Raw genomic sequence first — 27,893 nt, forward strand, 5'->3', positions numbered from 1 at the left:
TTTTTCCTGTAGGTTTTACCAGAATGTCTCAGATCTGGTATGTCACTCAGTCGAATCAAACACACTCCTGTACAGGTTATATGCCAGAAAAAGAGAATTCCCACAGTCTGCCCCAGCTGGAGAGTCAGCACACTGCTTTCTTTTGCAGAACGATTGGAATTACCTCACTTTTTTTCTGAAGAAAGGTTTGTAGAGTTGAGCATGTGAAATGTAACTTGGGGACACCAAAAAGACCTGCTTGCAGTTCACAGCGCTGCTCAGAGCAGAAAACCGCGATGATGGCTTCAAAGGCAGCGCAGAATGCCCTCAAACAGCTCCTTTGAGGTGCTCAGTGAGTGCCAAATCCTGAATTCCCAGCACCCAGGGTTATAAAACATCCTCTCCTCGTGTGTGGGTGGAATTTCATTAGGGTTAATGGGCCACCGCATGCAATGAGCTCCTCATAAGGTGCTCGCACAGGGTCTGGGTTAGGAGCGTGCTTGTTCCTGGCTCCTTTCAACCCAGGGCGAGGGGCATCCTGATTATACCTCTGGACCATCTGGGCTTGGCACCAGGCTCGGAGAGTGGCCGGTGATGCCTTGACAGGAGCTTCAGGGGACAAAGGCTGCGGGCAGAGTGGGAAAAGGGGCAAGAAAAGGGGAAAAGCGGTGACATGAGAGCAGAGGAACTTGATGCAGGGATAAGGCAAAAAGGATGGAGCAGAAGAAAAGGGCTGTAAAGGAAAGCGCAGGGCAGAGAAGGCAGAGGGAGCCTAGGCAGGAGGGGACAGCGAAGGAAGGAGAAATGAGAAAAGCCGTGCTCTGCCGTGAGTGGAGATGAGGCAGGCTCTGTGGGGAGCAAAGTGTGGGAGGGAAGGGGCTGCGACACAGAGGGCGAGAACGAAAGGGTGAAGTGGCGGATGGATGACAGGCGGAGGTGGGAAAATAGGGGAGGCGGCGGGGCGGGATGTAGGGATGGAGAGCTGGCGGAGGAGGAGCGTCGGGCGGAGGGAGGGAGGGATCGGCGAGCCCCGGTTTGACAGGAGGAGGGAGGCAGGCAGCGGCAGCCGCCGGCGCGGGGCCGGGGATGGCGTCAGCGGCGGCGTGAGGGGACAGCCCTGCCCGGCCCTGCCCGCAGCCGGGCCGCACCATGGGCAGCGCCGACTCCAAGCTCAACTTCAGGAAGGCGGTGATCCAGCTCACCACCAAGACGCAGGTGAGGGCCGCCATCTCGGGCGGGGGGCGAGGGGGGCCGCGCCATCTCGGGAACCTCCGCCCTGAGGAGCCCCCCGCAGCCGGCCCTGCCCGACACACCGCCGGCGCTCCTGTGCGCGGTCCCCGAGCGGGTCCCTGCCTGTGGGGCCGGGGCTGCAGTCACGGCCGGCCCTGGCCAGGCTCTCCCAGCCAGGCCGTGCCCGAAGGCCGGTGGGGCTCAGGGCAGGCTGCGCCCATCACCGTGTCACCGGTGTGTAGAGGGGCCCCGGCCGGAGCCCGCGGCAGCGGCCAGCCGTGTCCGGGCCCTGTCACCGCCTCTGGTGACATCTTGTGCCTTGCTGAACAGCGTCTTGTGCTAACAGAGCAGACGCTGCTGTCATAAGGGATGTCCACAGCTTCTAATGTATTCCGCTTGCGGGTTTACATCACACGGTTTGCCGCTGCTCCCTTTTCTGTATCCTTTCTCCCACCCCCGCGCATAATGGGTGGAGAACCTTGCCCTGTTTTCAGGTAATAGCTGATGGAAAGGGCTGTTGGGCAGCTGTGCTGTTGGCAGCAGAGGTTTCCAGCTCTGACTTGTGAATTAATGCTTTATTTCTGCAGGCTGAGGTGGAGAAGGAGTTAAGTGAAAGTGAGGGCTGTGTGAAGGGAGGGTCGCTGTCTAGAGGTCTAACATATGTTGTGCCTGTCCTGGGAGCTTGCTTAATTTTTGTTTTAAGTGGAGTGCCCAGTAGCAGCAGCACACTGGCAGAAAATTAGTAGCCTGGCCTTCAGTGTAAGGAGCAGAGGGATTTTGCTGTGTTGAGAAGTCACATCTCATGTTCTTCTAAGCTACAATGGAGAACAGCTGTTATGATCCACCTTTAGAAGTAAGGCAATAACAGCTGCTAAGAAAACATGGGGGTCATGGCAGAAAGGTAGTTAATGTAGTTAATACCTTTTCATATGAAAAGGTATGGATGCAAAGAGGTAAAGGCTGGTAGGAGAAAACTGAAAACTCAAGAGGCAGAGGCTACTACTGGGAATTGAATTATAGATGGATAAGGCTGTGAAAGAGACTGGAAAAAAACCATGCATTTTTACTTTCTTATGTATCACATTTATCTGCATTTCTAAAGAATGATTTTGTGAATATATTCTTAAAAACCACTAGTTGTGAACGTAGGTAAAGAGAGAAGTGGGGGAATTAATGTTTTAAGGGGTTCTTCCAAAGTCTCTTTTGCATGCCAAATAGTTCAGAGTATCCTCAGCTTTGGGCTGCCCTTCCTTCGTGGGGAAATGTGCTTGTAAAGTGAGGTTGGAGGGCGGTAAATCAGGCCTACAGGGCTCTGCCCAGTCTGCTGTTCACAAAGAAAATCCTGTGAGGCAATCCCTTGGATCACCAGCCCAGGCGAGAGCGCTCCCCTCCCCTGCTTTATCGACCTGTGTAAGGGAAGAAGGTTCACTGGGGCCCTGAATAAAAAGGAAGGAGTAAAAGCTTCATTCTTGGCTGGATTCATTTCACGTCTCTGTGATCTAGGTGAGACTGCATGTGGAAAAGGGTGGGGTGTTGGCGCTCCCATATTTACATTCTGTAGAAGGGCACCAGTGTTTGCTCGCGCAGAACGCATGACTGGGCTCTCCTGGAGCCTTCTGATCTCTTCCCAGCAGCAAAACCTCCTGGTCCATGAGATCCTGGATCCAAAACCAGGCTGCAGTAAATGGACAGAGCCAAATCCTTCCAAGCTATTGGTTCGCAACATGCTTTGCTTCCTCAGCACCTGTCTCCTGTTTTGCAGCCTTCTCCTCTGACATTAGGGAGCTGGACAAAGAGATTTCCATCAAATCATCTGTAATGTGAAACTCTGAGCTCAGAATGCACTGTGAGGTCTTCCTAAGGCTCTGTTGGGAAGAAGTAGTTGAGCCAAAGTCACTGTTCACTCATTGGTGAAGGTTTAGAGTTGGCACAGAAGTTAGTTAATTTTTTCTTAAAAAATAAGTTTTTATAAACATCAGGCTTTTCTTAATTAAAAAAATGAGTGTTCCTATCTGAGCATTTAAAAAAATTAAATAAATCTGTAAGGAACATAACAGTTGAATGCTTACAACACATGTGGAGCCCAGAACTTGAACGTGGAACCAAGTCTGGACACAAATGAAATTGACTTAATTGATTTTTTAACTGCCAAAGAGAAACTCTAAAGGTGTAAGAGTATTAAAAAAGAAAAATCACTTCAGAATTATTTCAGTGATTAAAAACAGAAGTATTACCAGAAGGAAGAAATTAACTTATACTACAGATGTATATTTATAGTCACACATGCAGAAAAGGTCTTTAGGCTTTTTATATGATATGTATATATTACATTGCACTGCACACATTATACTGGCAGGGCCTGTCCCTTTGATAATAAAACAGATGTGCTTCATAATAGAGAATGTGTGAGCCCTCCCAAACTGCCCATAAAAGTGCTGCCTATTTAACAGATGAAGGAAACATGGATAGTGGATATGACAGTTCCTCATGGCTGGTCAATTGCAGGTCTGGGAGCTTTAACTGCTGGGGAGCCACCTTTTCTTTGCCCAATCACTTGGGGTTCCTGCCAGCAACCAGCCAGAAGATAAGAAATTTTGATCTTGTCTACCAGCTTGTTAGATTTTAATGGGAGCTATTCCTCTGCTTTTAAAGAGACAGGAAGAATCAAACATGAGGGACAAACCCCAGTTCTTTCCTTTTCCGTGGTGTGGAAATCCAGGAATACAATGGGCTGTTAGCTTGAGTCTGATAAAAGCACATCTTGTGCTTGGAGAAAGGTTGGTCCCTGGCAGAGCATTTCTTACAGTGTTCAAGCTGCACTCAGGTATCCAAGTCTCAGGTTGATCAAAAGTGAAGTTGTCTTAAAAGCAAAGCTGTAACTAACACTTGACACAGCTGACTTTTGTCCTGGTCTTTCCCTGCCAGACTTCTACAAATCCCATTTTCCAGTTTGCTTGGCAACACTCTCTCTTCTGTGACAGCAGAGAACTGGTGGTAGACTTGAAGTCTCATTGATTCTGCACTGCTGACTGCAAAGATCCTATAGAAAAAAAAATTATTATTGTTCTGAAGCCTGTGTAGAGGTGCTGTCCTTGGCTGGAGGGATGAAATCTTACTAGTTATTTATATTTAGAATAAGTCTGTCCACAGGCTTTCCTTTTGCACAGCGGCTCACAAACAAGAGGTACAAAGATGTGTGAATTGCCTCAAACTAATCCCTGGCCCTGCAGGGTTACCTGATCTAAAGCTCCATCAGGTGCTGTGTGAATGGTGATTACACACCACACTTCTGCCACATTTGGGGTGGAAAGGAGCAACTGCTGTAACAGATCACCTGAGCTTGTGCAGTGCTGGCTGGAAACCTGGGGCAGGGATGAGGGACTTGCTCTGCTGTTGAGCCCCAGATCAAGGAGAGCCCCTGCTCCGAAGGATTGCTGCCATGGTTGGTGGGGTGATTAGTTGGCATGTTGGCAAGAAGCAAAAAGAGAACACACTGAGCAAGGCTAGTGGCTGCTTGTCCCTTGGTTCTCTGCTGATGATCTGCAGCAGTCCTAGAATTAGTTTTAGGACAGTCCTCCAGTGGGGGCCTGTTGGAGGAATTGTTAGGAATGGACATTTGATTTATGTCCTATGTGCAGAGAGCTCTTGGTCGGGCGGAGGTACAAGCACTCACACACACACACTGCTGGAGTTTGTGAGGAACTGTGTCTAAAAGAGAAGCAAAGGTGGTGCTGGTGTCAGGTTGAGGACGGTAACAAATAGGCTAGACTGTGCCTTGGGAGCTTTTCCTGTGTTTTAGGACATGGTCAGGCCTCTCTGTTTTCCTGTTTCCTGTGAGGTATCCTGTTTGTCTGGGGATTGCCGGCTCAGGCTGATTCTCTGCTCAGTCACTCGCATGAGGCTTGCAAACCGAGTGAATTCCTTTCCTAACTTGTGCAGCATGTGTGTGGTGTGCTTCAAAGAACCTGAAACACAACATTTACAACTAGTAGAAAACAAAGAATGGAGGTGTCCAGAATGACTGGTTTTACCTTTGTTTGGCCAGCGTGCAGGTGGGAAGTCTTAATTGAAGGCAAAAGTCTCCCTCCTTGCCCACTCTGTCACATCGCCTTGGATCTGCCCACTGTGTCCTCAGCAACATTCTGCTCTACAGTTACCCCACCCTTGTGGTGTGGGGCTTGGCTTGGGGATCAGAGTCTCTCTCTGCCTGGCAGTTCTGTACCTTCAGCAGCCTCTGCCATGAGAGGTGTGTGGGTCAGGAAGATCCTTTGCTTTCCAGATGTGCCAGTTGTGTTTCCAGGGTGAGTTGAGCTACTGATCCCTCAATTCTTACTCTCATTACTCTGCTGGTGTAGAGCTGGTTGTCTGCATTGTGCTGGAGGAACGTTAGGCTCTTTCTTACCTGTGCTGAGGATTCAGCTCCTCATGAGCTCTCTGGCTGAAGCACTGTCAAGGCTATGAGTGCTCTGGGATTTGTGACTGCAGCTTGTGCTGTACCAACACTTGTACCTAATTCTTGACATTTCCAAATGAAGATATCCCTGGCTGGTGAACAAGGCTGATCTAGGTCTCTGTATTTCTCTCCTCTGTGAGGCTGGATACAGTCTGTTAGGTGAGCTCAGCTGAGGAAATGGGTATTTAGATCCCCAGAGATGCTGCATGCAGAAAACAATCAGCTTAAAAACAGCCAGTAATGTTCTGTCAAGGAAATGAATATTATGTGGAATGAGCAGCTTCATGATGCCAGGCTGGTAATTAAAACAGGGGGACAGTGGGGATGTGAGTGACTCAGTACTGAATCCATGTCCCAGGATTGTACATGGGATACCATCTGTTGATGAAGAGCTGGCTTGCTGCAGCTATTAAAAATGCAAGGTACCAGTGTTTTAGCATAATCTGGTTGCCAAGATGGCAGCGGAGACATGAATGCTGCTCTACATCCAACGTTGCAGCTCAGGGAATCGCCCCTGTGCTTCCCTGCTCCAAGGGACTGCAGTCAGAGTTCCCAATGCCTGTTGGGCTGCCATCTGTAAAACAGGCTGTGTTCAACCTCTGAGGAGGCCTCAGGCTAGTGGGAGGTAAAGGGATCAGTGTCTTCTGGAGGGAAATGGTTTTTTGCTCCCCCTCTAGATGAGAATGAAGGCATTATTTATGCATGATGCCCAATTAGCAGCAATTGCTGCTTTCTGTTGTCAGTGGGAGTGGCTGTGGCAGGCAGCCAGGATGTACATGTGGCAGTTCTACATGAGGTTGTGGTGTGTGGTTTGAAATGGGGTGTAGGATTTGTAGGGTATTTCATGCAGTACATAGATCAGATTTCTAAATACTTGGCTCTTTTTGAGGAGTACTATTAGAGATGAGATGTGCAAAATAGCTTTCCTTCCATTTAAGTCCTTCATGCCCAGACTACAAAGAGCTCAGCTCTTTCACATGCTCAGCTGAAAGTCAGGCTGTGAATATTGGATTGGATTGTTCCTACAGATCCCCTCTGAGGACCTGTGATCTTGAACCATTTGGGAAAAGTTGCTCTTCCCTTGGGAAGAGGTTTGGTGAGATCTTGCTTTGGTGAAAAAAATTAGGTTTTCAACACTGAAAGGGCTGAGTTTAACAAGACATCTGAACACACAGGGGTTTCTTTTTGGTTTGGTTTTTAAAGACTGGAGGGTCACTTGGGCTGGTTCATTGCATGACTGGAAGGACTAGGACCAGCAGCACTGAAGCATTAAGGCAAGGAGCTGCAGGGCAATAACCTGCTGTACCAGTCTGCGGTAGCTGGCCCCTCTCACTTTCTGGCCTGCGGTGGTGGTGACACATCACATGCCCATGGGCTGGGGCTGTTGGTTCAGGAGGTGACAGCAAACAGGGCAGTGCAGCACTTCCCTGTGTCAGAGTTGTGAATGACCTGTTCTCCCCCAACTGGCGTCTCAGCTGCATTTAGACACAGCACAGAGCTGCACAAATTTTCTGCCTTCTACAGCAGATGTGGGAGTGGGCAGGAGTTGTTTGAATTAAACACAGTCATATTTTTGCCCCTTTCATATCTGACATGCAAGACCCACCCAGTGGTGCTGATTATTGCCCTTAGGGAGCACTACTGTTTGCTTTGGAACTGGTGCTGCTGGCAGGCAGGAGGCTCCTCCTGGCCCCAAGCCAAGGGCTGGGGGTGCTCTGGTGAGCAGCTCTTCTGACCTGCCAAGCATGCCCACACCATGGCTGGTGAAACTCCTGGGAAAGCTCACATTTTCCTCTTCTGAGCGCAATCATAGATCCATCTCTTTCACACTGCTTGTGATAAACAGGCATGTATTTATCCTGCCCCTGTAGCTGAGCCCCTGGGTGGGATGAGTCCTCAGAGCTGTGTTTGGGCAGTGCCTATCTCTTGGCAAGTATAAGCAGAAAATGTAGTAGAAAGAGGTTTGTTCCCAGGGCTGGGTTGGGGTATGAGCTTCTGAGACCACAGGTTTGAAATGGATTTTCTTTTGTCTCCTTCTTCCATCTCCTCTTTGAATGGCACTCTTAGTGCTTTTTAAGAACAAAGCCTTGGCAGCGACCGGCTGCACTGAGTCCAGTTCTCTATAAATATTTGATTCAGAAAGATCAATTGCATTTTATCTGTAAGTGCTTTGAGGTGGGTCTGTCAGTTCCGTGGGTTTGTTTGTGCCCTAATGATTACTTCCTTGTCCCTGATTACTTCCTCAAGATTTTGGTTACAACAGAAGTAATTCCAGTGCACGCTCAGGGCTTCCTTGACTTGCTCTGAAGGTGGCAGAGTGCGCAAGGACAGCCTGGCCAATGCAGTGGTGAAGATCTGGGATTACTGGCAGCAGCTGCAGACAAACATGAAGCCTCCTGTATGTCTGAAGGAATGTTCAGTTTGGGAGATAAATCATCCAAAGCCCTGGGAACAGAGGCTGACATATAAAACCAGTGCTAGTATGTTTTATTGAACCTCTTCTTGCCTCGTCCCATCCCCAAGCCAGGCATAATTGCTGATGATTGGATTGTATGGAATGGTAGTTCCACATCTATGACAACATTTGTCTCTCCACAGCCTGTGGAGGCCACTGATAATGCCTTTTGGGACCAGTTCTGGGCAGACACAGCCACTTCAGTGCAGGATGTCTTTGCTCTTGTACCAGCTGCAGAGATCCGAGCAGTGAGAGAAGAATCGCCTTCAAATTTGGCAACTTTGTGTTACAAGGTAAGTTTGGTGCTGTTTTATTCCTTGGAGCTGTGCTAGCTGGGGTGTCCCTGGATCAACAGCACTGTGGTTTCCAAGGAATAACAGGTACCTTGTACCACACAATGTGCTTGCTTGTCCCTATCTCCTCCTGAGGGTTCCTCAACGTTCCTCTCATAGGTTAGCACAGATTATAGCTGGTGTTTGATCCGTTTGGAGCTTTTTTCCTCCTGTCCCCTTTCTGTGTTTCACTCTGTTCTCTTGGGTCTTACCTGTTCTGTAAACTGCTTCTTGCTCAGGGGACTTTGTAGCAAGGCTGCATATTTGTAGTGAGGCTGAAACATCCCGTTCCTTGTCTGCACCTAATTGTACCTCACCATGCACCAGTCTGGCTTCAAGCTGAGAGATCCCAGAGAGATGTGCAGACTGTCACTGTGCAAACGCCTAGATAAAATTTGAGGAAGATCTTAAGACTTTTCTTTGTTCTGCTGTGATAACAGAACATTCCTGATGCTGCTTCTGGTGTTACCGTGTCCTTGTATGGAGCACAGGGACATTGAACAGCATTTCCTACCCTGCCAGGTTTGACAAATTGTCAAGCTGGTGAGCAACAGCCTGAGACTTTCTCTGCCTGGGAAAGTGCAGGTGTTAACAATGCTCCTGATTTGAGCCATGCCAAGACTAGCCTTGAATTTGTAGTTGAAAACATTTGGAATGGCACTTTTCCAGTTTTAAATAGTTGCTGCCACCCTGTTTTTCTTTCCTCCTCTACAATATGTGAATGAGACTTACTGAATCATAGTGAAGGTGCCTCTGACTGTGAATTGTAGACAGATGCATGTAGAGGATACTTGAGAAAAAATATGAACATGAGGAAAACTGGGAAAAACATCCCTGGTATTGGTTTCTGGCAGTGAGCTGTTTGGGAGTTGAGAGGGACTTAGAAGATCTGTAACCCCTTTGACTCTGTGTCTTCTTTCTTCCTAAACCAAGACTAAAATATAGTTTCTTTTCCCTACTGGAAACAGGTGTGTTGGGAGGCCTTGTCACTGCAGGACTGTTTATGCTTGGTCTGTAGATCTTGGGATATCAGTGTCATAGGAGCCCACTCTAGCAGTGCTTTTGCCAGTCTGAGAGCCCTGACTTGTGCCATGTGCAATGTGCCACTGGACTTAGCAATACTGTGTGTTTGTGAAGAAATGTCATTTACAGTCATGGTTGGAGATTCAGGCTGCACAATCATAAGTGTGCCTGAAGAAATCGTTCAGCTCAGTTAGTGTGTGACAGGCTGGGACAAACAGCACTTAAATACCCATTAATGCAGTGACGCAGGCTGGCAGAGTCAGTGACCCAGGCAGTGTGCCATGAAAATAAGCAGGGGCACATGACCTCATGAATTAAAAAGCAGCAAGGTGAATCCTTGTTAAATGTTTTGGCTTTCATTTCCCCTTTGTTTCCCCTTGGGATCAGGGAGTAAGAACAACTGGGGGCAGCCGTGGAGGAAAGAGACTGCTTTTTTCTATGTGTGGGTAAAACCTCCTGTCACTGCCTCCTGTGCCTGTAGTTGCTGCCTGGTGAGACCCACATCTATTCTGAGAAGCCCAGTGACCCTCCACTGGCAGCTGCAGCAGCCACTGGATGGACTGCAGAGTCTCAGCCCAGAAGCTCTTTCCGGAGCAGTCCTGTTCACAGGGGCAGTGGGGAAACCTGGGCTACCACCCTCTTCTGCAGCAGGACCTTGACAGATGCTGCTGGAGGCTGTATCCCTACACATAACACAGGCAGCAGCTTAGCTGCCACCTCTTGAGTCAGGAGAGGTTCCTGCTGTAATCACACAGACAGAACTGTCAGACTGTGTGTTTCTGTGTGATCATCCCCTGCCAGAGCCTCCCTCAACGCAGCACAGTGCTGCTGCCTTGGTCCTTCCTGCCTGCATCTCATGTACTTGCTGCAGCTGATTAATCTCATCTGCCCTTTTCAGTGCATCTGCCCTTTTCATGGTGTCATGGAGCAGGGCTGGAAGGAGCCTTCTGGTGCTTTGGCTGTTTGTCTCACGTGGCACCACACGTGTGCTGCATGGATTAGCCCTGGCATTTGAGGTCTCTTGCAATGGAACAGCAGAAATTCAAGAAGGTCTGTTTAAAATCATTAACCCTGTTTTTTACAGAGTTTCAAACAACAACTGTGCTGTTAAACTGAGAGCAAATGGACTCCCAAGAACTGCTTATAAGTCTCTGTGAGGGTATCACTAGCAGGACAGACCTGCCTAGCTCTTGCTGACTTCTGCCCAGGCTAATGCTGCCTTCCTTGGTTTTGTTTTCTTCAGGCTGTGGAGAAGCTGGTGCAGGGAGCAGAGAGTGGCTGCCACACGGAGAAGGAAAGACAAATTGTCTTGAACTGCTGTCGACTCCTCACCCGTATTCTGCCTTACATCTTTGAGGACCCAGACTGGAGAGGTTTCTTCTGGTCAACTGTCCCTGGGGCAGGCCGAGGAGGGGTCTGTCTTTTATGACTTATTCTTCTTTCTGGAGGGCGATGGGGAGGCTGCAGTGAGGAGACACTATTTGGGGGCAATTTTATTCCCATTATTTCTGTGTGGTCAGAAATTAGGTAGCACTTTTTAAATTCTTTCCCTTCCTTTGGTTCTTGCTGCATCTTCTGGATATTTCACTTGTGTGTGTAGCTGTAGGAGAGCACTGGTATGTGAGGAAAGGCTTCTCCAGTACAAGTGGAGGTATGAGTCTTAGTGAATCTGAGAGCTGTACTGAAGGCTGTATGACTTTCTTAACTGAAATGTCCTTGTTCCATTAATTACAGTTGATTTAAGTTTCAAATCAAAATGCAGCAGGGTATTGTTTGCGCTGATTTTACAATGTCGCATTTAAAGTGAACAGTGCCAGAGAAGCTCTTGGCATCATGACTCAATACCCTACTTATGAGTTGAGTGATGCAGTTTTAGCCAGGGGACCTAACCTGGGAGATGAAGCCCACAGCTGAGCAAGAGTGGTTAAGGAGTGGTTCTGTTTGTGGCTCTGTCAGTGAAGTACATAACCCCAGGGAGTATCTCAGCCTCCACACATTTCTTTGTCTGGAGAGCAAGCACAACAGGGCTCTTTTGCATCTCTCAGAGGAATGGGGTGAAAGTGCTTTAGGATCTTCTGCAAAGAGGAGGAATAGCAGCACTGAGAGCACAGCTGAGTTGTACCAGGAGTATGTACTTACCTGCTTGCTCCATCAGCTGCTCTGTGCATAGAGAGCCTGTTCCTATGAGTTTCTGATCTGCAGGTCAGTGTGGCTGTACTGAACTATGGTTCTCTTACTGAACTGTGGTTCTCCTGAGTCTGAGTGCAGCGCTGTGATTTTGGGGACAGTTATGAAGGGTTGGCAGTGGTTGGTACCGTATAAACTGGCACCTTTTGCTGTCTCTGCCTGTCACCTCTAATCTGCTTTGCCTGAGGACACATCAAAAGGAAGTTCTAGGTGATGAAAAGGGAAGTCTTTGCTAGTCCTGCTTTGTGATTTGTGCTATTGGGAGGGTGGTGGTTGTCACTCTTATCATCCCTGCAGGGGCCAGGGAGTGCTGGTGAGGCTTAACAATGGAGGAACGTGTTTTGGGAAGGAAGACGAAGGGGTGTCTGGTGCTCTGATCTAGGCAGGCTGCTGTTATTCCTGTTTTTCCACTTTGTTTAGCACCTAGAAAAGAGTTTCTCAGCCTCAGAGTGGTGGAGTCACCCCAAGGTGATCCAGCCCAGTCCACGTTAGCTGTGCTGGGGAGTCCTCCAGAGTGTGGGTGGAGCTGTTTTGGCTTGGTGTGCTCAGTCATTTAACCATGTGCATTTAACTTTTAAGGCTGGGATAACAAATACATCCCTGAGATGTTAGGAAAGTTGGGATCACATCTAATCTGGGGCAACAGCTTTGCTGTCTGGTGGCTGATTTCTGTCTGGGAACTGAAGATGATGGTATGCCTGGACTCTTAGTAAATATCTCTGTGATTGTACTTCATCTGCTTCATGATGGAGTGATGGATGACAGAGCTTCCTGGAGCCATGGCTTCTCCCTCCTCTGTTGGAGTCTGTGTTGTGTTCAGATCTACTGGTTTGTTGTGTGCCACCATTTTGGATGTGGTGGTACCTGCAGCCTGCAGGGAAATTTTTTCTGGCAGTCAAGATACTCTTAGTAAAGATCAGTCTTGGAAAAGAAATCCCTTTGGACCCTAATGGTTGTCATTTCACCTCTGACTGTGAGCACAAGTCAAAGCATCTTTGCTGGCTCCATCCATCCTCTGTGTGCCTGTTCTTATATCCGGGCTCTGTTTGTAGTATCCTCCCTGCTGTCACCAAGACAGATTCAGAGCCACACAGACCACTATCTCCATAGCTGCCTGCTGTGATTGAAGAGCTGTGTGTTGTGCTCAGGCTGACAGAGGCCTGGCTGAGGTAGATAAGCTCCTGCCATTCCTGCTCTCTGTCTTTCCCTCCAGCACCAGCGTGTGGTGGGAAGGCCTCCCAGGCAGGATGCTCTTTGACAGGCAGGATCTGGCAAGGTTTCCCGTGGCAACAGCTGCAGAGGAGTAGCCATGCGTGCTTGGAGAGATTTCTTTGAATGCTGGAGATGGCACAATCCTCTCTGCTGTTGTGCTTGCTCTGCCGAGGCAGGCTGGGGCAGCCCCTTGCCTGGTGCACACAGCCTCCCCTTGTTCTGTCACCTCCAGTTTTGGGCAGCCCATGCAGAAAGAACTTTGAGGGATTTTTACCTTATTGCTGCTGGGCTTCTCCCTATTGCTGTCTCCATGCACCATCCAAATCACCCTCCTTCATGACTGTAAAACCCTCTTCTCTGTCAATGCCTCTCTTTCCTTTTGTCTTCAATAAGCCAAGCCACGTGGCAAGGTGTACCCAGTGCTACTCTTCTTTTTCCCTGACATCTCCAGGCCCTTGTGTGCTCTGTTTGCTGTCATTAAAGAGCTTGTTCCTGTTCAGTCAGCACCATCCGGGGGGAAATTTCTTTCCTGTACCATCTGGGTTTTTGTTCCTTTGTTCTTTTGTTCCCTCCTGTTCCTGTGTAATGCCTTACCTCCCTATGTGTTTTTGGAGATTGTATCTTCTTGTGCTGTGGCATCCTGGTGTTACTGTGTGCTCTGTGCTCACCCTGAACTGACAGTGCTCTCCTGTTTGTCACTTCAGGGAGATGAAGATGATGAAAATGCGCGGCCACTGGCCGAGTCCTTGCTCCTCGCTGTCACAGATCTGCTCTTTTGTCCCGACTTCACTGTGCAGAGCCACCGGAGGAGCACGGTGGTGAGTTGCAAATTGAATCATGAGATTATCTGCATAGAGGCAGGTTAGCTGCATGGTGGGGGGGGGACCTTGGGAAACCCCAGCAGCTTCCTGCAAGCCTGCAGGCAGGAAAATACAGATTTGCTGAGCTTGACCCTACAGTGAGTAATATTGATCATCATTTTGGGTTCATGGTATGGTGTTTGTCCCTTCTAAAACAGATGTTCTGGGGATGAGTCTCAAATGGAGTGGCTGGCAACTACCCCATCACTACAGCTTAAAACCTCAGGAAAAGGTGGTTATGCTGGTAAACAGTTGCTCTTTTGTTGTTGCCAGAAGAGCAGAGACCTTTAGCACCTTGTTCCTCTCTCTGGCAGTTTGGTGCATTCTGGAGCAGGAAGCAGCTGTTTGCCTCCTCACATGTGCTGTGATCTGAATGAGAAGATGGCCTCTGTTGTGTCTTTCCACCTCTTCTCCCTCTTTGTATTGTGGAAGCAAAGACATTTAAATATGTTCTGATCCTTGTGGTGACTGTCTGTACCTCAGAGGAGTTTCCTGAAGCAGGGATCTTCTACCAGGTGTGCTAAGAACAGACAACAGATTGTGGTGCATCTCCCTCCTTTCTCCCTGCAAGTGGCTCTCATGTTTTTTTGTAGGTTCAGTCTATAAACAAAAAAAAAAAAAACAGTTTTCCTTTTTGGGATAGATCTGACACAAACTAAAAATGAGCATGCTAAACCATGGTGTGTTTGATGGCTGCAAAATTCTGTGACAAATCTGAGTACTAAATTGATTGCTTGGGGTTTCTAAGTAGTAGAAGGAGAGTTGAAATCTGTCACCTGGGGCTGAAGGGGCAAGGCTGGATCAGAGCTACCCATGTGTTATGAGTAGTGGTGCTGAAACAGATGGACTTCCTGTCCAGTGCTGTCACCTGGGATGGATTGCACAAGTCAGGGTGACAATGGATTTTCCTGGGAGAGCCTCCCCCCACCACTTGCACCTGTGATTTTTCCCTTGGCAGCAGCCAGACTGGTTTTTCAGGATTCTGGGCAACTGGAATTAGACACTGAGGTTGTGAATGATTTGTGTTCCTTGTTGCTGCTGCCTGCAGCCACCGTAGTCTTTGCTGAGCTGACTTTTCCTCTCTGGGCTTGGTCTGACTGCAGCTTAAGAGGAGAGAGATGGGTACCACCATCTTCTGTTATGGCAGAGCAGCATGTGGCCCCAGAGATACAGGTCGTGGTGGATGTTGGCTGAAGTACCACTGAGTAAAGAGGAAGACCTGTGACACAATGGGCAAAGGAGACACAGGACTGACCCATGTTCCCAAATGAAGTTAGCCCTAAAATGGTGGCTGGAAATGTGGGCTCCCTCCATCATGCATAGTACTTTTATCTCTGTGTTTTATCCCTTGCTTGCAAAGGCTGAGCTCTTTGAAGACATCAGCACCTGCTTTTTCAGGCCTGGGGGGAGCTTTTGTACAGTTCAATTGTCTGAGTGTCTCTCTGCTGTTTTTTTCTAGAGAGAGGGGCTGAACTGCCTTGGATGTACCACCATTGCTGCCAATTCTGGCTCCTGCCTTCTGTGATTCAACCTCTTATTTCTCCCACAGGACACAGCAGAAGATATCCACTCCATTGACAGCTGTGAGTACATCTGGGAGGCAGGAGTGGGCTTTGCTCATTCTCCACAGCCCAACTACATCCATGACTTGAATAGGTAAGAGCTTCTGCTAAGGCTGAATGGAAAGAAACTAGGCTGAGGAGAGGGAGATCTGGGGGAGATGAGGTCTCTTTGCCTCCTTGAGTATCCATGATTCCCAAGGAGCTTTCTGCTTGCTCCTTTCCAAGGTAACAGGACTGGCAACACAGAAAAAAAAACCCAGCTGACCTTTTGAGTAGCTTTTTGTAATATAAGGTGGGAGTCAGACTGTCTGCAGTAGGAACTGGGTAAACACTGCCATTCTGGAAATGCCAAGGAGCTCTGTACTGGATTCCTTTTTTGTAAGGGAGCAATTCTGTTTAGCTTTGTGCCAGTGACAGCAGTATGGCTTAGGAAATGAAATGGGCTTAGCTCTCCCTCAGAAGGACTTTCTAGGTGGGACTGAGCCTTCCTTACGTGTTGTTGTGGTGATTGTGCCTCCTATGCCCAGTCCCTGCTCCTGAATGGCTCCAGGCCTTTACTTCTCCTTTCAGGACAGAGCTGCTGAAGCTGCTGCTGACCTGTTTCTCTGAGGCCATGTACCTGCCTCCCTCCTCAGACAGCAGCAACACCAACCCCTGGGTACAGTTTTTCTGCTCCACAGAGAACAGGTGAGGGTAAAGGGTGGGGGCCTGGGTTCCAGGGGGAGAAATATCTTCAAATCTGTTCCATGGAGTGTTTTGGTAACGGGTAACCATAGGACTTGTTACCTCCAACGTCCAGGGGCTGTTCTTTTACTTTGTCCCTGTCTCATGTGCACCCCCTTAGTATTTCTGCTTAGTCAGAAGTGTTCCTCAGCAGCAAAAGGAGAGTCTGAGCACGGTGCCCACTGGAGTTGGCTGCAGGACTGACTGATCCCTGCCCTGTTTGAAATGGCAGGTCCCGTTCCCTGCTGTTCCCTTGGGAAGGAAGGGGGCGTGGTGTTGGTGGCGGATAAATGCCGCCCTCTAGTGAAATTGTACTTCTGGGACTTCCAGCTCCTCAGGTGACACCGCAGGGGAGTACAAACCTGGCTGGAGGCTGAAGAAATATAGTTTTGTCTTTCCAGAGGCTAGAGAGCTTTGAGGTCCTTTCCCGTTTTCACATTGTACACATGATTCCTCTGGGAGCCCACGTGCCCTTTTTCACCTCCCGTCCCCTCTCAGCTGTAGTCCAGGAGCCCAGCTGGGAGCTGGAGTCTTAGCTCTTGGGTCTGAGCTGCTCAGTCATGGACTGCTGTCACAGGTTAGAGAAAACGATTGTGTTTTTTCATGGCCCCAGGCTCCTGGGGAGAGAAATGCCTGTCTCTCTCCAAGGCAGTGCCTTTTGTTTCCTGCTGCTGCCTCTTAGAACATTTTCTCCTCCTCAGACATGCACTCCCACTCTTCACCTCGCTCCTGAACGTTGTCTGTGCCTACGACCCCGTGGGTTATGGGATTCCTTACAATCACCTGCTTTTCTCTGACTACCGCGAGCCGCTGGTGGAGGAGGCGGCCCAGGTGCTGATTGTCACCTTGGACTATGACAGCTCCACCAGTTCAAGTCCCACTGTGGATGGCACAACCACTGGCACAGCCATGGATGATGTGGATGTGAGTGTTACTGGAATCTGTATTTGCTGCTCTCCTGAACTCACTGGGGTCCTCTCATACCAGTTTGTGTTGAATGTTGAGCTGTAGGACCCAGCACTGCTTGTTGAGTAGTACTGCTACTCCCCTTGCAGTCTGCTCTCTCTGTTTCGATCCTTCTTCAGTCCTGTTGTCACTAAAGACCTATACATGACCAAAAAATTAGATTTTGATCACTGACTTAAATCAGGAGCATGTAAGTGAAAAGCCCTTGACTTTACTATTCCATGCAGTGCTCTGTCTCTGCATTTAAAGCTGGATTATTCAGAGCAGAAAGCTGAAGTGAGAAACCTTGGTGGTTATACTTCAAATTCCTGAATATACCTTGCTAGTAAGCATTTCCCTCCTTTCCTTTGAATGCAGCCTCCTGGACCAGACAATCTGTTTGTGAATTACCTCTCAAGGATACACCGGGAGGAGGTAACGTGTTCCCATCCTGCACTGTTCCCTGTCTGATTTCATGCTGGTTGCATTAGCCCTGGGCCCACCACAGTCTCTTTCCTGATCCGTTGGCAGGATTTCCAGTTCATCCTGAAAGGAGTGGCTCGCTTGTTATCAAACCCACTGGTCCAGACCTACCTGCCAAACTCTGCCAAGAAGATACAATTCCATCAGGAACTCCTTGTCCTCTTCTGGAAACTCTGTGACTTCAACAAGGTGTGGATCTGCTTCTTGCTGAGCTTCACCCCAGCTTGGTTGTTGTGACTCTGGCTGGATCAAGCCCTGGTGAAGGGCTGTGGTGGGTAGTTGGCATTGGCTCTGGGGTGCTGTGGTCATCAGCCCCACTGATGCAGGGGCTGGGGCTCTGGCTGTAGAGACAGCCTGGGAGAGGGGCTGCAGCTCCTGAAGGTCTGTGCTGGAAGCAGGTTATGCAACAGGTATTATAATAACTCTACAAGTAACGCTGGAGTTGATGAGGTAGTGCATACACCAGCCTTTGTAATGTTCTTGAGAGACTGATTAACTAGAGACTGCTGTCCTGAGTCTGTGGATGGTGCAGGGTATATGCTTATGATTGTCTGAAATCTTCCCTTTTCTTCCAGAAATTCCTCTTCTTTGTGCTGAAGAGCAGCGATGTTCTGGACATTCTTGTCCCAATCTTGTACTTTCTCAATGATGCCAGAGCAGACCAGTGTAAGTTGGTTATTTTCAATATTTGGAACAATTTGTGCTTGACAGTTGAGCTAGAATGTTTTTGAGGTGCTTCCTCCCTGCCAGTTGACAGCATCTTGAATGCATGTTCCTGACCTTCTGTAGACATGGAGTGGAGTTGTCCGGTTAATTGAGTTTTAAAGTTTGTAAGGGACTAGAAGCAGGACACAATCTATCCTGCAATATAGGGAAGGGAGATCTTTCCTTAGTATGTGTTAACATTTTGAGTCCTCTTGTTGAAAATGGTGTCCCTGATCCAGTGAAGAAGGGAAAATGACCAATCTACTTTGCTATGGGAGTAAATCAGGCATAACTCCATCATTGTGTAGTGGAGAGAAGTAGTCAGATCTTCACTACTACGATGACAGCTTTACATTAAGAACATAATGAAGAAAAGCATCCAAGACTTAACACTGATAAGACTTAACACAGATGTGCTTGGGAAGGACACTGGTGCTGACAGTGAAGGGAGGCGCTGTGTGGGATGTCCCTTATCAGGATGGTTTAGTCTGTGCAGTTTTTTATCAGTCCCATAGTGTTTCTCCTCTCTCCTCACTGCCCCTCACAGAATTCCACTGGCCTCACTGTGACATGTTTTTCTTCTTGTTTTTTCTCCTTGCAGCACGAGTGGGCCTGATGCACATTGGGGTCTTTATCCTCCTGCTCCTCAGTGGGGAGCGTAACTTTGGGGTGCGACTGAACAAGCCGTATTCTGTACGAGTGCCTATGGACATCCCTGTCTTCACAGGGACACATGCAGATCTGCTCATCATAGTGAGTACAGCTCCAGCACTTCTTGAACCCTCCTAGCTCCACAAATAATTGTCCACCTTCGATATACTTGCCCTCCCTGGACTGGAAGCTAGTTTATTAGCTAGTCTATTACTACTAGCTAGCCCACTGAATAGCTAGGAAGTGTGTGGGATGCACACTGTTAACCTGAGGTGATGTGTCTGGCAGGGTGCATATGCATGAGGTGCAATTCCATCTGCATGATATGATCCCAAAGAACAGGATTCCTCATGGTGCTGCACTGCTGTCATGATGGGGTGGGTGCATGCCCTCTACTCTACTGGTGGGGAAGGCAGGAGATCTGGCTCTGTCCTAGGCAACCAGAAGTGTGTGGAGCACATCTGTCAGTGGGGACAACAGTGATGCCAAGCTCAGCTCTAGAGCTTTGAGCTGCTGTGAGTTTAATTGACCTCTCAGTCTGCCCACAACACTGCCTGTGAGCAGCTCTGTGCTTTGCAATACAAGCCTCAGGTGCTTCCCTTCTGTCATGTTCTCATTTGCCAGAGAAGAAGCTCTCAGCAGCTTTTGATAAATCTCCAAGAGGAGATTCCTATTCAAAGGAGTAGGAAGAAACCTGCCCACCATAACTGCTCTTGATGCTATGTGTTTTGCTTTTACATTTCATTAATCTCAGATAATGTCTTTGTTTTAATTATGCTTAGGACTTCCCTTACAGACATGACAACTAAAGGTGGGAAGGCCGAGATTGCGAATGTCTGAACTGGTTACAAGGCACTTGAATCTTTCCATGTCTGAAGATATAGTTAAAAATAGGACAAACATTTGAGTTAGAAGTCTGCACTAAAATCAAATGTAAAATGATTAGTTCTGTGGCATTTCAAGCAGCTATCATAAGGGTTCAGAGTCAAAGTCTGTTGGAGGTGAAGGCACTCTTACTTCCTGGTGGTTTAGTTTTGTCCCAGGCTGCCTGAACATTGTTGAACAGCTCACAGTCATTTTCTGTTTGCAGTGTTATAGGGCCCTAATCACATTCCCAAAGGATTCCTTGTACATGAAAGCTTATACTCCTGGAGCACAAGTCTGCAGTGAGAGCAGCCTTCTCCACGTGTGTAATTGTGGAGTGTGCAGGGCCCTGCCTAGGAAGGAATGGTGTCAGGAAGTGATTAGTGTGGGGGTGGCACTGGTTTTGGTTGAGAGGGTGCTTTCAGTAAGGTGCTGCCTTGCTCAAGAGCTCCTTCCTTCCACAGGTCTTTCACAAGATCATCACCAGCGGGCACCAGCGGCTGCAGCCCCTCTTCGACTGCCTGCTCACCATCGTTGTGAATGGTGAGCACTGTGTGGGGGGAAACCACAGCTCACAGTGCTCCCACTCCCCTCTCCCTGTGCCCCTATCTCTGTTCCCTAACACTGGCCAGTGTCTGCTGCTGGAGGGCACTGGCCAGTGCAGATAAGATCTGCCTGCATGGTCAGATGGGGCAGAAGGAGGGACAGCAGAGTCCTGGAGCTCCCTTGGGGAGGTGACAGGACATTTGCCAGCAGGCCTGGTGAGGGTAGTTGGCAGTACTGTCCCTTTCCAGCAGGGAGTGTCACCTCCTCACAGTGGTGCTGCTTCCCTTGGACTTAGTGAGTGCCCAGGTGGCTCCAGTTGTGAAGCTTTTCAGGATGCACAGCAGAGGTGTTGTTATTAGTGTAAGACTAAACAAAACCCTCTAAAAGCAGCAATGCCTCATTTTACTAGGCAATATCTCTATTTCATTTGCTTTGTATTTAGAAATGTTTCTGTGGAACCGTTTGGCTCAGCTATTCCATGAGGCTTTCTCAGAAGTTCAAGGGTGGGAAGGTCATAAAAGCGACATTTTTAGTGGTGTATTTTTGAGAATATATACACCTTGGTTCTTTCTCTAGTTTTCATTTGCTTTGCCTTCCACAGTGTCTCCATACCTGAAGTCTCTCTCCATGGTGGCTGCTAACAAGTTACTGCATCTCTTGGAGGCTTTTTCCACCACCTGGTTCCTGTTCTCTGCTGTCCAGAACCACCATCTTGTTTTCTTCTTGCTGGAAGTTTTCAACAACATCATTCAGTACCAGTTTGATGGTAACAGACTGCTTTATTTAGTGGGTTTGCACTAGTTTAGTCCAAGAGAATGTCAGATGAAAGTTCAGAGGAAGTCCAAGGAGATGAGAGGAGGTGAGAAGTGTAGAAATGAGCTACATAGGACTGAGAAGTTGGGTTAGTAGATAATCAGCATTGGGTCCTGGCTCAGGCAAATTTCGTTAGAGCAAAATGAGATGGCAGCTAATTATTAGCATAACCTGAGCCCTCCTGCAGAAGGTGAGATGCACAGAGAGGAAAAGAAACATAAAGTGTTCTGTGCCATCTTGCAGGCAGTAAGAATTCTGGCTTTTTGGTTTTGCTGTTTCAAGCTTGTGTCTCCTCAAAATGTCCTGATTTCTTTTGTGAGTTCTTTTGAAGATGGAAGAATGTTGAACTTTGGCTAGTAACCTTTTCTTCTAAAATAGATACTAATAAGTGGCTCAGACTGTCCTTTTTCTTCTCAGCTGTTTGAATATCCCTCACCAAGCCATTTCTTGTTGGCTTTCCAGCCTAGGGAGGATTTCACTGAACTTTCTGTAGTGCTTTGTAATGGATAAGAGAATATTGAGCTCTGCTTTTTTTTCCCTGTGCCACTGCCTTTGTGGGTGGGAGCAGTGAGGCTTTGTGTGCCCAGCGAGCTGTGCTGGCTTGGCAGAGCTCTTTGAGCCTTCTCTGCTCATTTTGCTGCTGTGATTCCCAGGGAACTCCAATTTGGTCTATGCTGTTATCCGCAAGCGGAATGTCTTTCACCAGCTGGCCAACCTGCCCACGGACTCGCAGTCCATCCAGAAGGGGCTGCAGCGCAAGAAGAAAACCCCTGAACCCATTTCTCGCACCAACTCCCAGGACGGGGTCTCCATGGAAGGCTCACGTCCTGCTGCCCCTGCTGAGCCAGGGACGCTAAAGACCAGTCTGGTGGCTACTCCAGGTGAGCTTTAGTTTACCATTGGGACAGGAGAGGTTTGTTTTCTCTGTGGGATATGGTGTGGACTCACCCTTTCACTGGGTGTGGAGAGATTAAGAGTTTACATTTGTGAATAAGTTAACTGCCTTTCAGTCTGAGTTTCAGATCAGTTGGCCCAAGCTGATCACAAACAAACTGCCTTGAGTTTCTGTTCTCTCAGACTTAGTGTCCACATGACCATTTATCCTAATCTTGACCTGTTGGCTCAGGTTAACTCTATCCATGTGAATCTGTGTTCCTCCTCCTCAGGGAGCATTTTTGTAGAGAAAAAGTCCTTTGGGATTGTGAAATCAAAGCTAAATCTTGCTTCTCCTGTTGAAAGGGGAGCTTTTCCAATATCAGCAGAGACATAGGGTGTCTGTGCATAGTGGGGCAGAGAAGAGCCCTCTGCTTTTAAACCTGTTTAATTAACTTGTGTTTCTGAGCTTTTCCTCTTTTGAACACAGGGATTGACAAGCTCACGGAGAAGTCACAGGTGTCAGAGGATGGGACCATGCGTTCCCTGGAGCCTGAGGCTTCCCAGCTGTCACCAGAGGGAAACTCTGCAGCCCTGAGTGATGGGGAGCCCTGGAGTGGGGTAAGACTGGACACTGGTGTGCAGGGAAGGTCTAGGTGTGAAGTGAACAAAAATGAGGGCTTAGAAGAAGAGGTCTGTTGGCTCACTGAAGAAGGGCATCGCATTAAAGGCAGTGTGCACACGTGCAGGGTGCTGGGACACAACGTGGTCCAGAAGGGCTGTTGCATCATCTTGGGTGTTTCATGTTTATGCTATGACACAAGAGCTGGGGCACTTGAGTGAGCTTTCTCCAACATGAAGACTATGACAGAGCAGTGAGTACAGAATTGCCAGAGGATGTCCATGAAACCTCCTGATCCTGATTTTCCAACTCAGGTTCTTACTGCTGCTTCTTTTTCATCTTCCGTGGGATGGAGAGCTCTACCAGAATCTTTTAACTAGCTGGTGCTGTGGACAATGTACTCCCATGAAGGCTGGGCTGAGGTGCTGCCCTCAGAGTGGCCTTGAATAAATTGGAATGTACAGAAATCCCAAATACTCTGGGACCAATTTTACTTACCCTTCCTGGCCCTGCCTGGTACCAGTTCAAGCCCCTGGCCAGCGAGATGTCTTAAGCACACCATTAATTATGTTGTCATTAAATGAGATCTTGACTGAGAACTTGTGGAAGGTTTCTTCTTCCAGCAGCCCATGAAACATAATCATGGGTCTTTCCATCTGTGTCCAGCAGCTGGCTCAAGCTGTTCCCCAGACAGAAAAAGCACTGGCACAGCTCTACCCCAAGCTGGCTGTTTCTGGTTGAGAAGGTGATGAGTGAATGAGTCCATTTATGTGCAGCAGCAGGGTGGCTGTTGGAAGGAAGTGCCCATTTGTTTTGTAGAAAAGAAAGGTCAGCTCCATGTTGTAGCACTGAATGGTCAGGAAACATAAAGGTCAGCTCCATGTTGTAGCACTGAATGGTCAGGAAGCACTGCTATGGTCAGGAAGCACTGCTAAAGGAAAAAGCCTCTCTGTTTTCACCTTGTGCAGAGACTGACAGTGATTTTAGAGGGTTATTTCCTTCCCTGCTTCCCACCATGAATATAGAAAGCCAGGCTGAGTGTATCATTCCTCAAGAAGCAAGAGTTATTAGATAGGAGTTGCTGGGAGCCTACCCTTGGAAAAATGCTCTCTAAGATATTCCAGAATGGACACAAAAAATCACAGAGATACTCAGTAGACAGAGGCTGAAATATCTGTGGCTCTTAGTTATATCATCTCTGTGCCAAAAGAAAGAAGCATCCCTCTGAACAGTCTCTTGTCAGTGCTGTTTTAACTCTGTCACTGTGGATTGTTCCAGCAGAGTGTCAGCAGTGGTGACTGGAGCTGTGACCTTCCACAGGGTCCTCCAGCTTCATTAAATATTGCCACTCTCTGGGTGAGAGCACGTGGGTTTGGTGAATGAAGGTCGGGTGGGTTTGACATGTTCTAGAGACAGGCTGAGCTGTCTTTCCTAGTAGTGGTCTCCAAAATCTGGAGAGAATATCAGCAGAAAATTGATTGTATTTCTTACTCTTAAGTGTGATTTGCATTTGTTTGTTTTTATTTGTTGAAAATAATGTTTATTGATAGGAGGCATCACATTCCTGGCGGGATCGAAGGCGTCTCTCTAGTGCATCCTCCAGTGGACAGTGGACTCCAACTCCTGACTGGGTAAGGGCATCTGGACACAGGAAATAAATAATGAGAAAGAGTTCTGGCAGAAATACCTCACACTCCCTACCCCTTCCCTGCCATCAGAGGCTTTCCTCACAGGCACTTGAGGTCAAAGCTCCAGAAGTTTAATTTACTGACATCTGCAAAGAAATATTTTATTTACCTGTTTCAAACCAATGCCCCACTGGTCTTATTGGGTGCCTCATAATTCTAGTGCTCCAGGATTTATTGTATTGCTCCTGTGCACTCAGTTCACCCACCAGCTTTGTGATTATTGTAAACTTAGTTTGTTGCAGAGATTGTGGAGTCAGCTGTAAAAACCTGCTATGCAGTGTACTCATTTCCCTGCTGTTTTCCTACCTACAGGTGATGTCTTGGAAGTCAAAGCTCCCCCTGCAGACAATCATGCGGCTCTTACAGGTGCTGGTCCCTCAGGTGGAGAAGATCTGCATTGACAAGTAAGGAGATTTTTGGAAAGGAAGGGCTATGTGCTGTTTAAGGAGCAATATGAGGTTGGCAGAATTTAAATTTGGAGGACCTCTAAGGGAAACCTTGTAAAGTTTAATTGAAAGCATCTTGGGCTCAGCAGAGTTGTTACTTGCCTTGCCAAACGTCTTGTTTGTCTGATCCCTTCTCCACTCCTCTCCAGGAGAGGACGGAGTGTGTTCTCCTGGGCCTTGGCTCAGTATCTGTGTTTGTTTGGGCTGGTCCTTTGTGCTGCAGCAGTTTTGGAAGTGTCTGTGGGACGTGCTAAGGATGATCCTGGTCTGTATTTTGGCAGGGGTCTCACGGATGAGTCGGAGATCCTCAAGTTCCTGCAGCATGGCACCTTGGTGGGGCTGCTGCCAGTGCCTCACCCCATCCTCATCCGCAAGTACCAGGCAAACTCGGGCACTGCCATGTGGTTCCGCACCTACATGTGGGGAGTTATTTACTTGAGGTAAACCAGCTGGGTGCAACCTGACTTGGTCTTTTCCAGACTTTTGGGAGGCCTACAGAGAGAATTGCATGCCCTCAGCCAGCCCTGGGTTATCTCATATTTACAGGATAGAAAGATGTTGTTCGCTTGGAAGAGACTGGGGTGTATCAGCTGCTCCAAAACTTGGAGTGGGTGATGTGAAGGGGGTTGTTCTGGGAGTGCTACTTCTTTGGAAACTGGCAGCAGCAGGGAATAGAAAAGCTGCCCAGAGGGTCTGGTGCAGAGATTGTATGCAGAGCTCTGGCTTTGTGGGATGTTGTAGATACTGTCATCCCTGTAAGGTGCATTGTCTCTCAAACAGTGACTTCCTTTTATGCAAAGCTGAAGGCATGCTGTGCAGCCAGCTCCTGTAATCGTGGCTGTGAGATTTTTATTCTGTGTAACTGGCCACAGGGAGTAAAGTGGTTCTTGTCTTTCTCTCTCAGGAATGTGGATCCCCCGATCTGGTATGACACAGATGTTAAGCTGTTTGAAATTCAACGGGTCTGAAGAGAACACTTACCTCTACTGAGAGAAATACACTGGATCTAAGGACTGTGGCGTGCTGCTTCATCACAGCTATTCCTGCATTTCACATCCAGCTGAGAGACCAAAAGGACAATCACTTCATTTACCTCCCTGTCATTTAAAGCTTTAATCGGGACCTGCTTGGGCATCCCTCCCCCCAGCTCACTTCTCTTCCCTCCCCCTTCACCATGAACCTTGAGTTAAAGATATCTAAGGGATTGTCCACGGTTGTGGTTGCACTAGAAATCAGACTGTTCTTCGCTCCTCTGTTACTCTTTTGCTTCTGGATGTGGTTTGGAAACCAATCTGACCCTGTCCTTGCCCTGGTCAGAGTCAGCATTTAATTGAAAAAGACTAGCTGTAAATTGGGTGCAAAGGGAGAAGCTGCTATTGCTGCAGGAGACAGGGTTTGGAAACTGCAGTTACTTCCATGTAGCTCCATAAAGTTTCCAGGGCATCCCTTCTGGCTGCAGGTCTCTCCCTGGTGTCTCAGTTGCATATAGGGAAGTCTTTCCCACCTAAGTAAAAGGAGAAGATGTTGAAGGAGAATTTTGTGTCTCAGTTCTGAATCTCTCTAGTCCTTTCCTGGAAAGCTGCTTGAGAAGTTTTGTTGGTGTGGCTCAGAAGTTTTTCCTCGGCTTCCAGGCCCAGCAGCCTGGTGGACTGTTGCAAAGGAGCCTGTCTTTCTTGTAAGTTTAATCCATGTGAGCAGAGGAAGGAAGGGACTGGCTCAGTGAGAGCAAGGAGAAGAGACCTGACTTCACTCTTTTAAGTCTTCTCCCACTGGCTGAAAGGACACCGTCACCTGGGTTTGAAAGGAACCATATCCTTCCATCTTTGCCTGGCAGGCTGATGCAATGCAGGGAGCAGAAGGGTCTTTTGCACACTACTGTTAAGGCAAGGGTTTGATGGAGGCACTCAGGGAAGTTCTAGGAGGAATTTGGAAGTTGTAGGAGGAAAAGCATCTCCATGTCAGTAGGGAGTGGAGAGTGCTGAGGCAAAGTTGAATTCTTCAGGGCATTTTGCTTATTGACCAAGTTATTGGATCTTGAATGTATTGGGTCCCAAGCACGTGTACATTTTGTAAAGCCAGAATGGAAACTGGTGGGAGATCCGCTGTTGCTGGCTTGGTTCAGCATCGTGGGGTTACACGTTGGTGAGTGGAGACACCCTGGAGTTTGAATCAAATTTCATGTTCTGCTGGGAGGAGCTGCTGTCTTAGACTCACATGGTCTTTAGGCAATGAAATGTGAGGGGTCCTGTCATGAACTGAGACCTTTCCATCAAAGCATAATCCTTGGTGCTCTTTTATTCAGGTTCTTGGGAAGATTGCTGGCCACGAGCTGTTTGCCACAGGTTAGACCCAGTGGCATCACTGCATGGAAACAGGCCTGTCACATTCAGTGCAGGGACAGTGTGACACACACTCTGTGACTTGTAACCGTGGCCTAAGCTTTGCAGCTGCAGTGGTAACAGCATGACCATCCTCTCCCAGAGAGCTGCTCCAGGGTGCTGCTGGCTCCCTCTGGCCTCTAGTCAGGTGGTTTCCTCCACTGGGCACTGAGAGAGAATGGAGTCCCGGGCCAGTAGAAAGTGAAATAAAATTGGAACGGTTTTCTGAAGGATAAGAAATATGTGAAATAGAGAGAGGTTATTCCCCCACCTGCCTCCCATCTCCAACCCACTTTGCCACCCAGCACTTCTCCCATCCTGACCCCACCTCTGTTCAGGTGTAAACAGGGTGAGGGCTCTGTTTCACTTGGAGAATCTCATGTATAAGAATGTGATTTGGTGGGGCCACACTCTGATTGTATGGCACTTGCACCTCACAGCTGGAACGGGGCCTCCCGTGTCCCATGTGCTTTGCCTCTTCCCTCCCATGGATCTGCTGGTTCTCATGATCTCTTCCGTCCTCTTTTCTGCTTTGTTTCTTTGTGAGTTCCTCTGGAAGCCTTTTTGTTTGTTTCTTGGTGTTTGGAGTCTGATCCTTGTTCTGTGGAAATCAACTTGCACTGTAAACTCTTTGCTTACTTATGGACAGAAAGATAAAGATTAACTGAAACATGAACTTGGGTACTTTTTTTCCCCCATCTCCAGAGGGAGATTTATAATCTTGTTTGTCTTATGTGGAGGTGATTTGTGCCACGAGGGGACCATGGGCTGGCTTCCTCTGCAGTGGTAATTTTTTTTTATAATCAAAAATGAAGATTTGACTCTTGGAAATGAGCCTGAATTGTGTGGGTTTGGCCATTTCT

General features: G+C 48.1%; 1 protein-coding gene across 2 annotated transcripts; it reads left to right on the forward strand.

Moving 5' to 3' along the window:
* Positions 1–1,032: 1,032 nt before the first annotated feature.
* On the forward strand, positions 1,033–27,706 carry HID1 (HID1 domain containing). Of its 2 annotated transcripts, XM_041409394.1 has the most exons (19): positions 1,033–1,194; positions 8,261–8,410; positions 10,716–10,886; positions 13,576–13,689; positions 15,281–15,387; positions 15,864–15,980; positions 16,718–16,940; positions 17,340–17,396; positions 17,493–17,633; positions 18,020–18,110; positions 18,751–18,902; positions 20,129–20,207; positions 20,812–20,976; positions 21,677–21,904; positions 22,387–22,517; positions 24,069–24,149; positions 24,519–24,610; positions 24,934–25,092; positions 25,557–27,706. In XM_041409394.1, exons 1-19 carry the CDS (start codon positions 1,129–1,131, stop codon positions 25,618–25,620), a joined length of 2,388 nt encoding a protein of 795 aa, XP_041265328.1. In that variant the 5' UTR covers positions 1,033–1,128; the 3' UTR covers positions 25,621–27,706. The 2 variants fall into 2 exon arrangements, with proteins under 2 accessions (XP_041265328.1, XP_041265329.1); XM_041409395.1 differs by lacking the exon at positions 10,716–10,886.
* The last annotated feature ends 187 nt before the right edge of the window (positions 27,707–27,893 follow it).

The sequence above is a fragment of the Onychostruthus taczanowskii genome, unplaced genomic scaffold (assembly GCF_017590055.1).
Source record: "Onychostruthus taczanowskii isolate IOZ18803 unplaced genomic scaffold, ASM1759005v1 scaffold30, whole genome shotgun sequence".
NCBI lineage: Eukaryota > Metazoa > Chordata > Aves > Passeriformes > Passeridae > Onychostruthus > Onychostruthus taczanowskii.

Excerpts from the sequence above, each read along its gene's own strand:
- HID1 (XM_041409394.1), top strand. The coding sequence starts at position 1,129 with ATGGGCAGCGCCGACTCCAAGCTCAACTTCAGGAAGGCGGTGATCCAG. Across the intron at positions 13,690-15,280 it reads GCCACCGGAGGAGCACGGTG|GACACAGCAGAAGATATCCA; the intron begins GTGAGTTGCAAA and ends TTTCTCCCACAG. Across the intron at positions 25,093-25,556 it reads TGGGGAGTTATTTACTTGAG|GAATGTGGATCCCCCGATCT; the intron begins GTAAACCAGCTG and ends TTTCTCTCTCAG.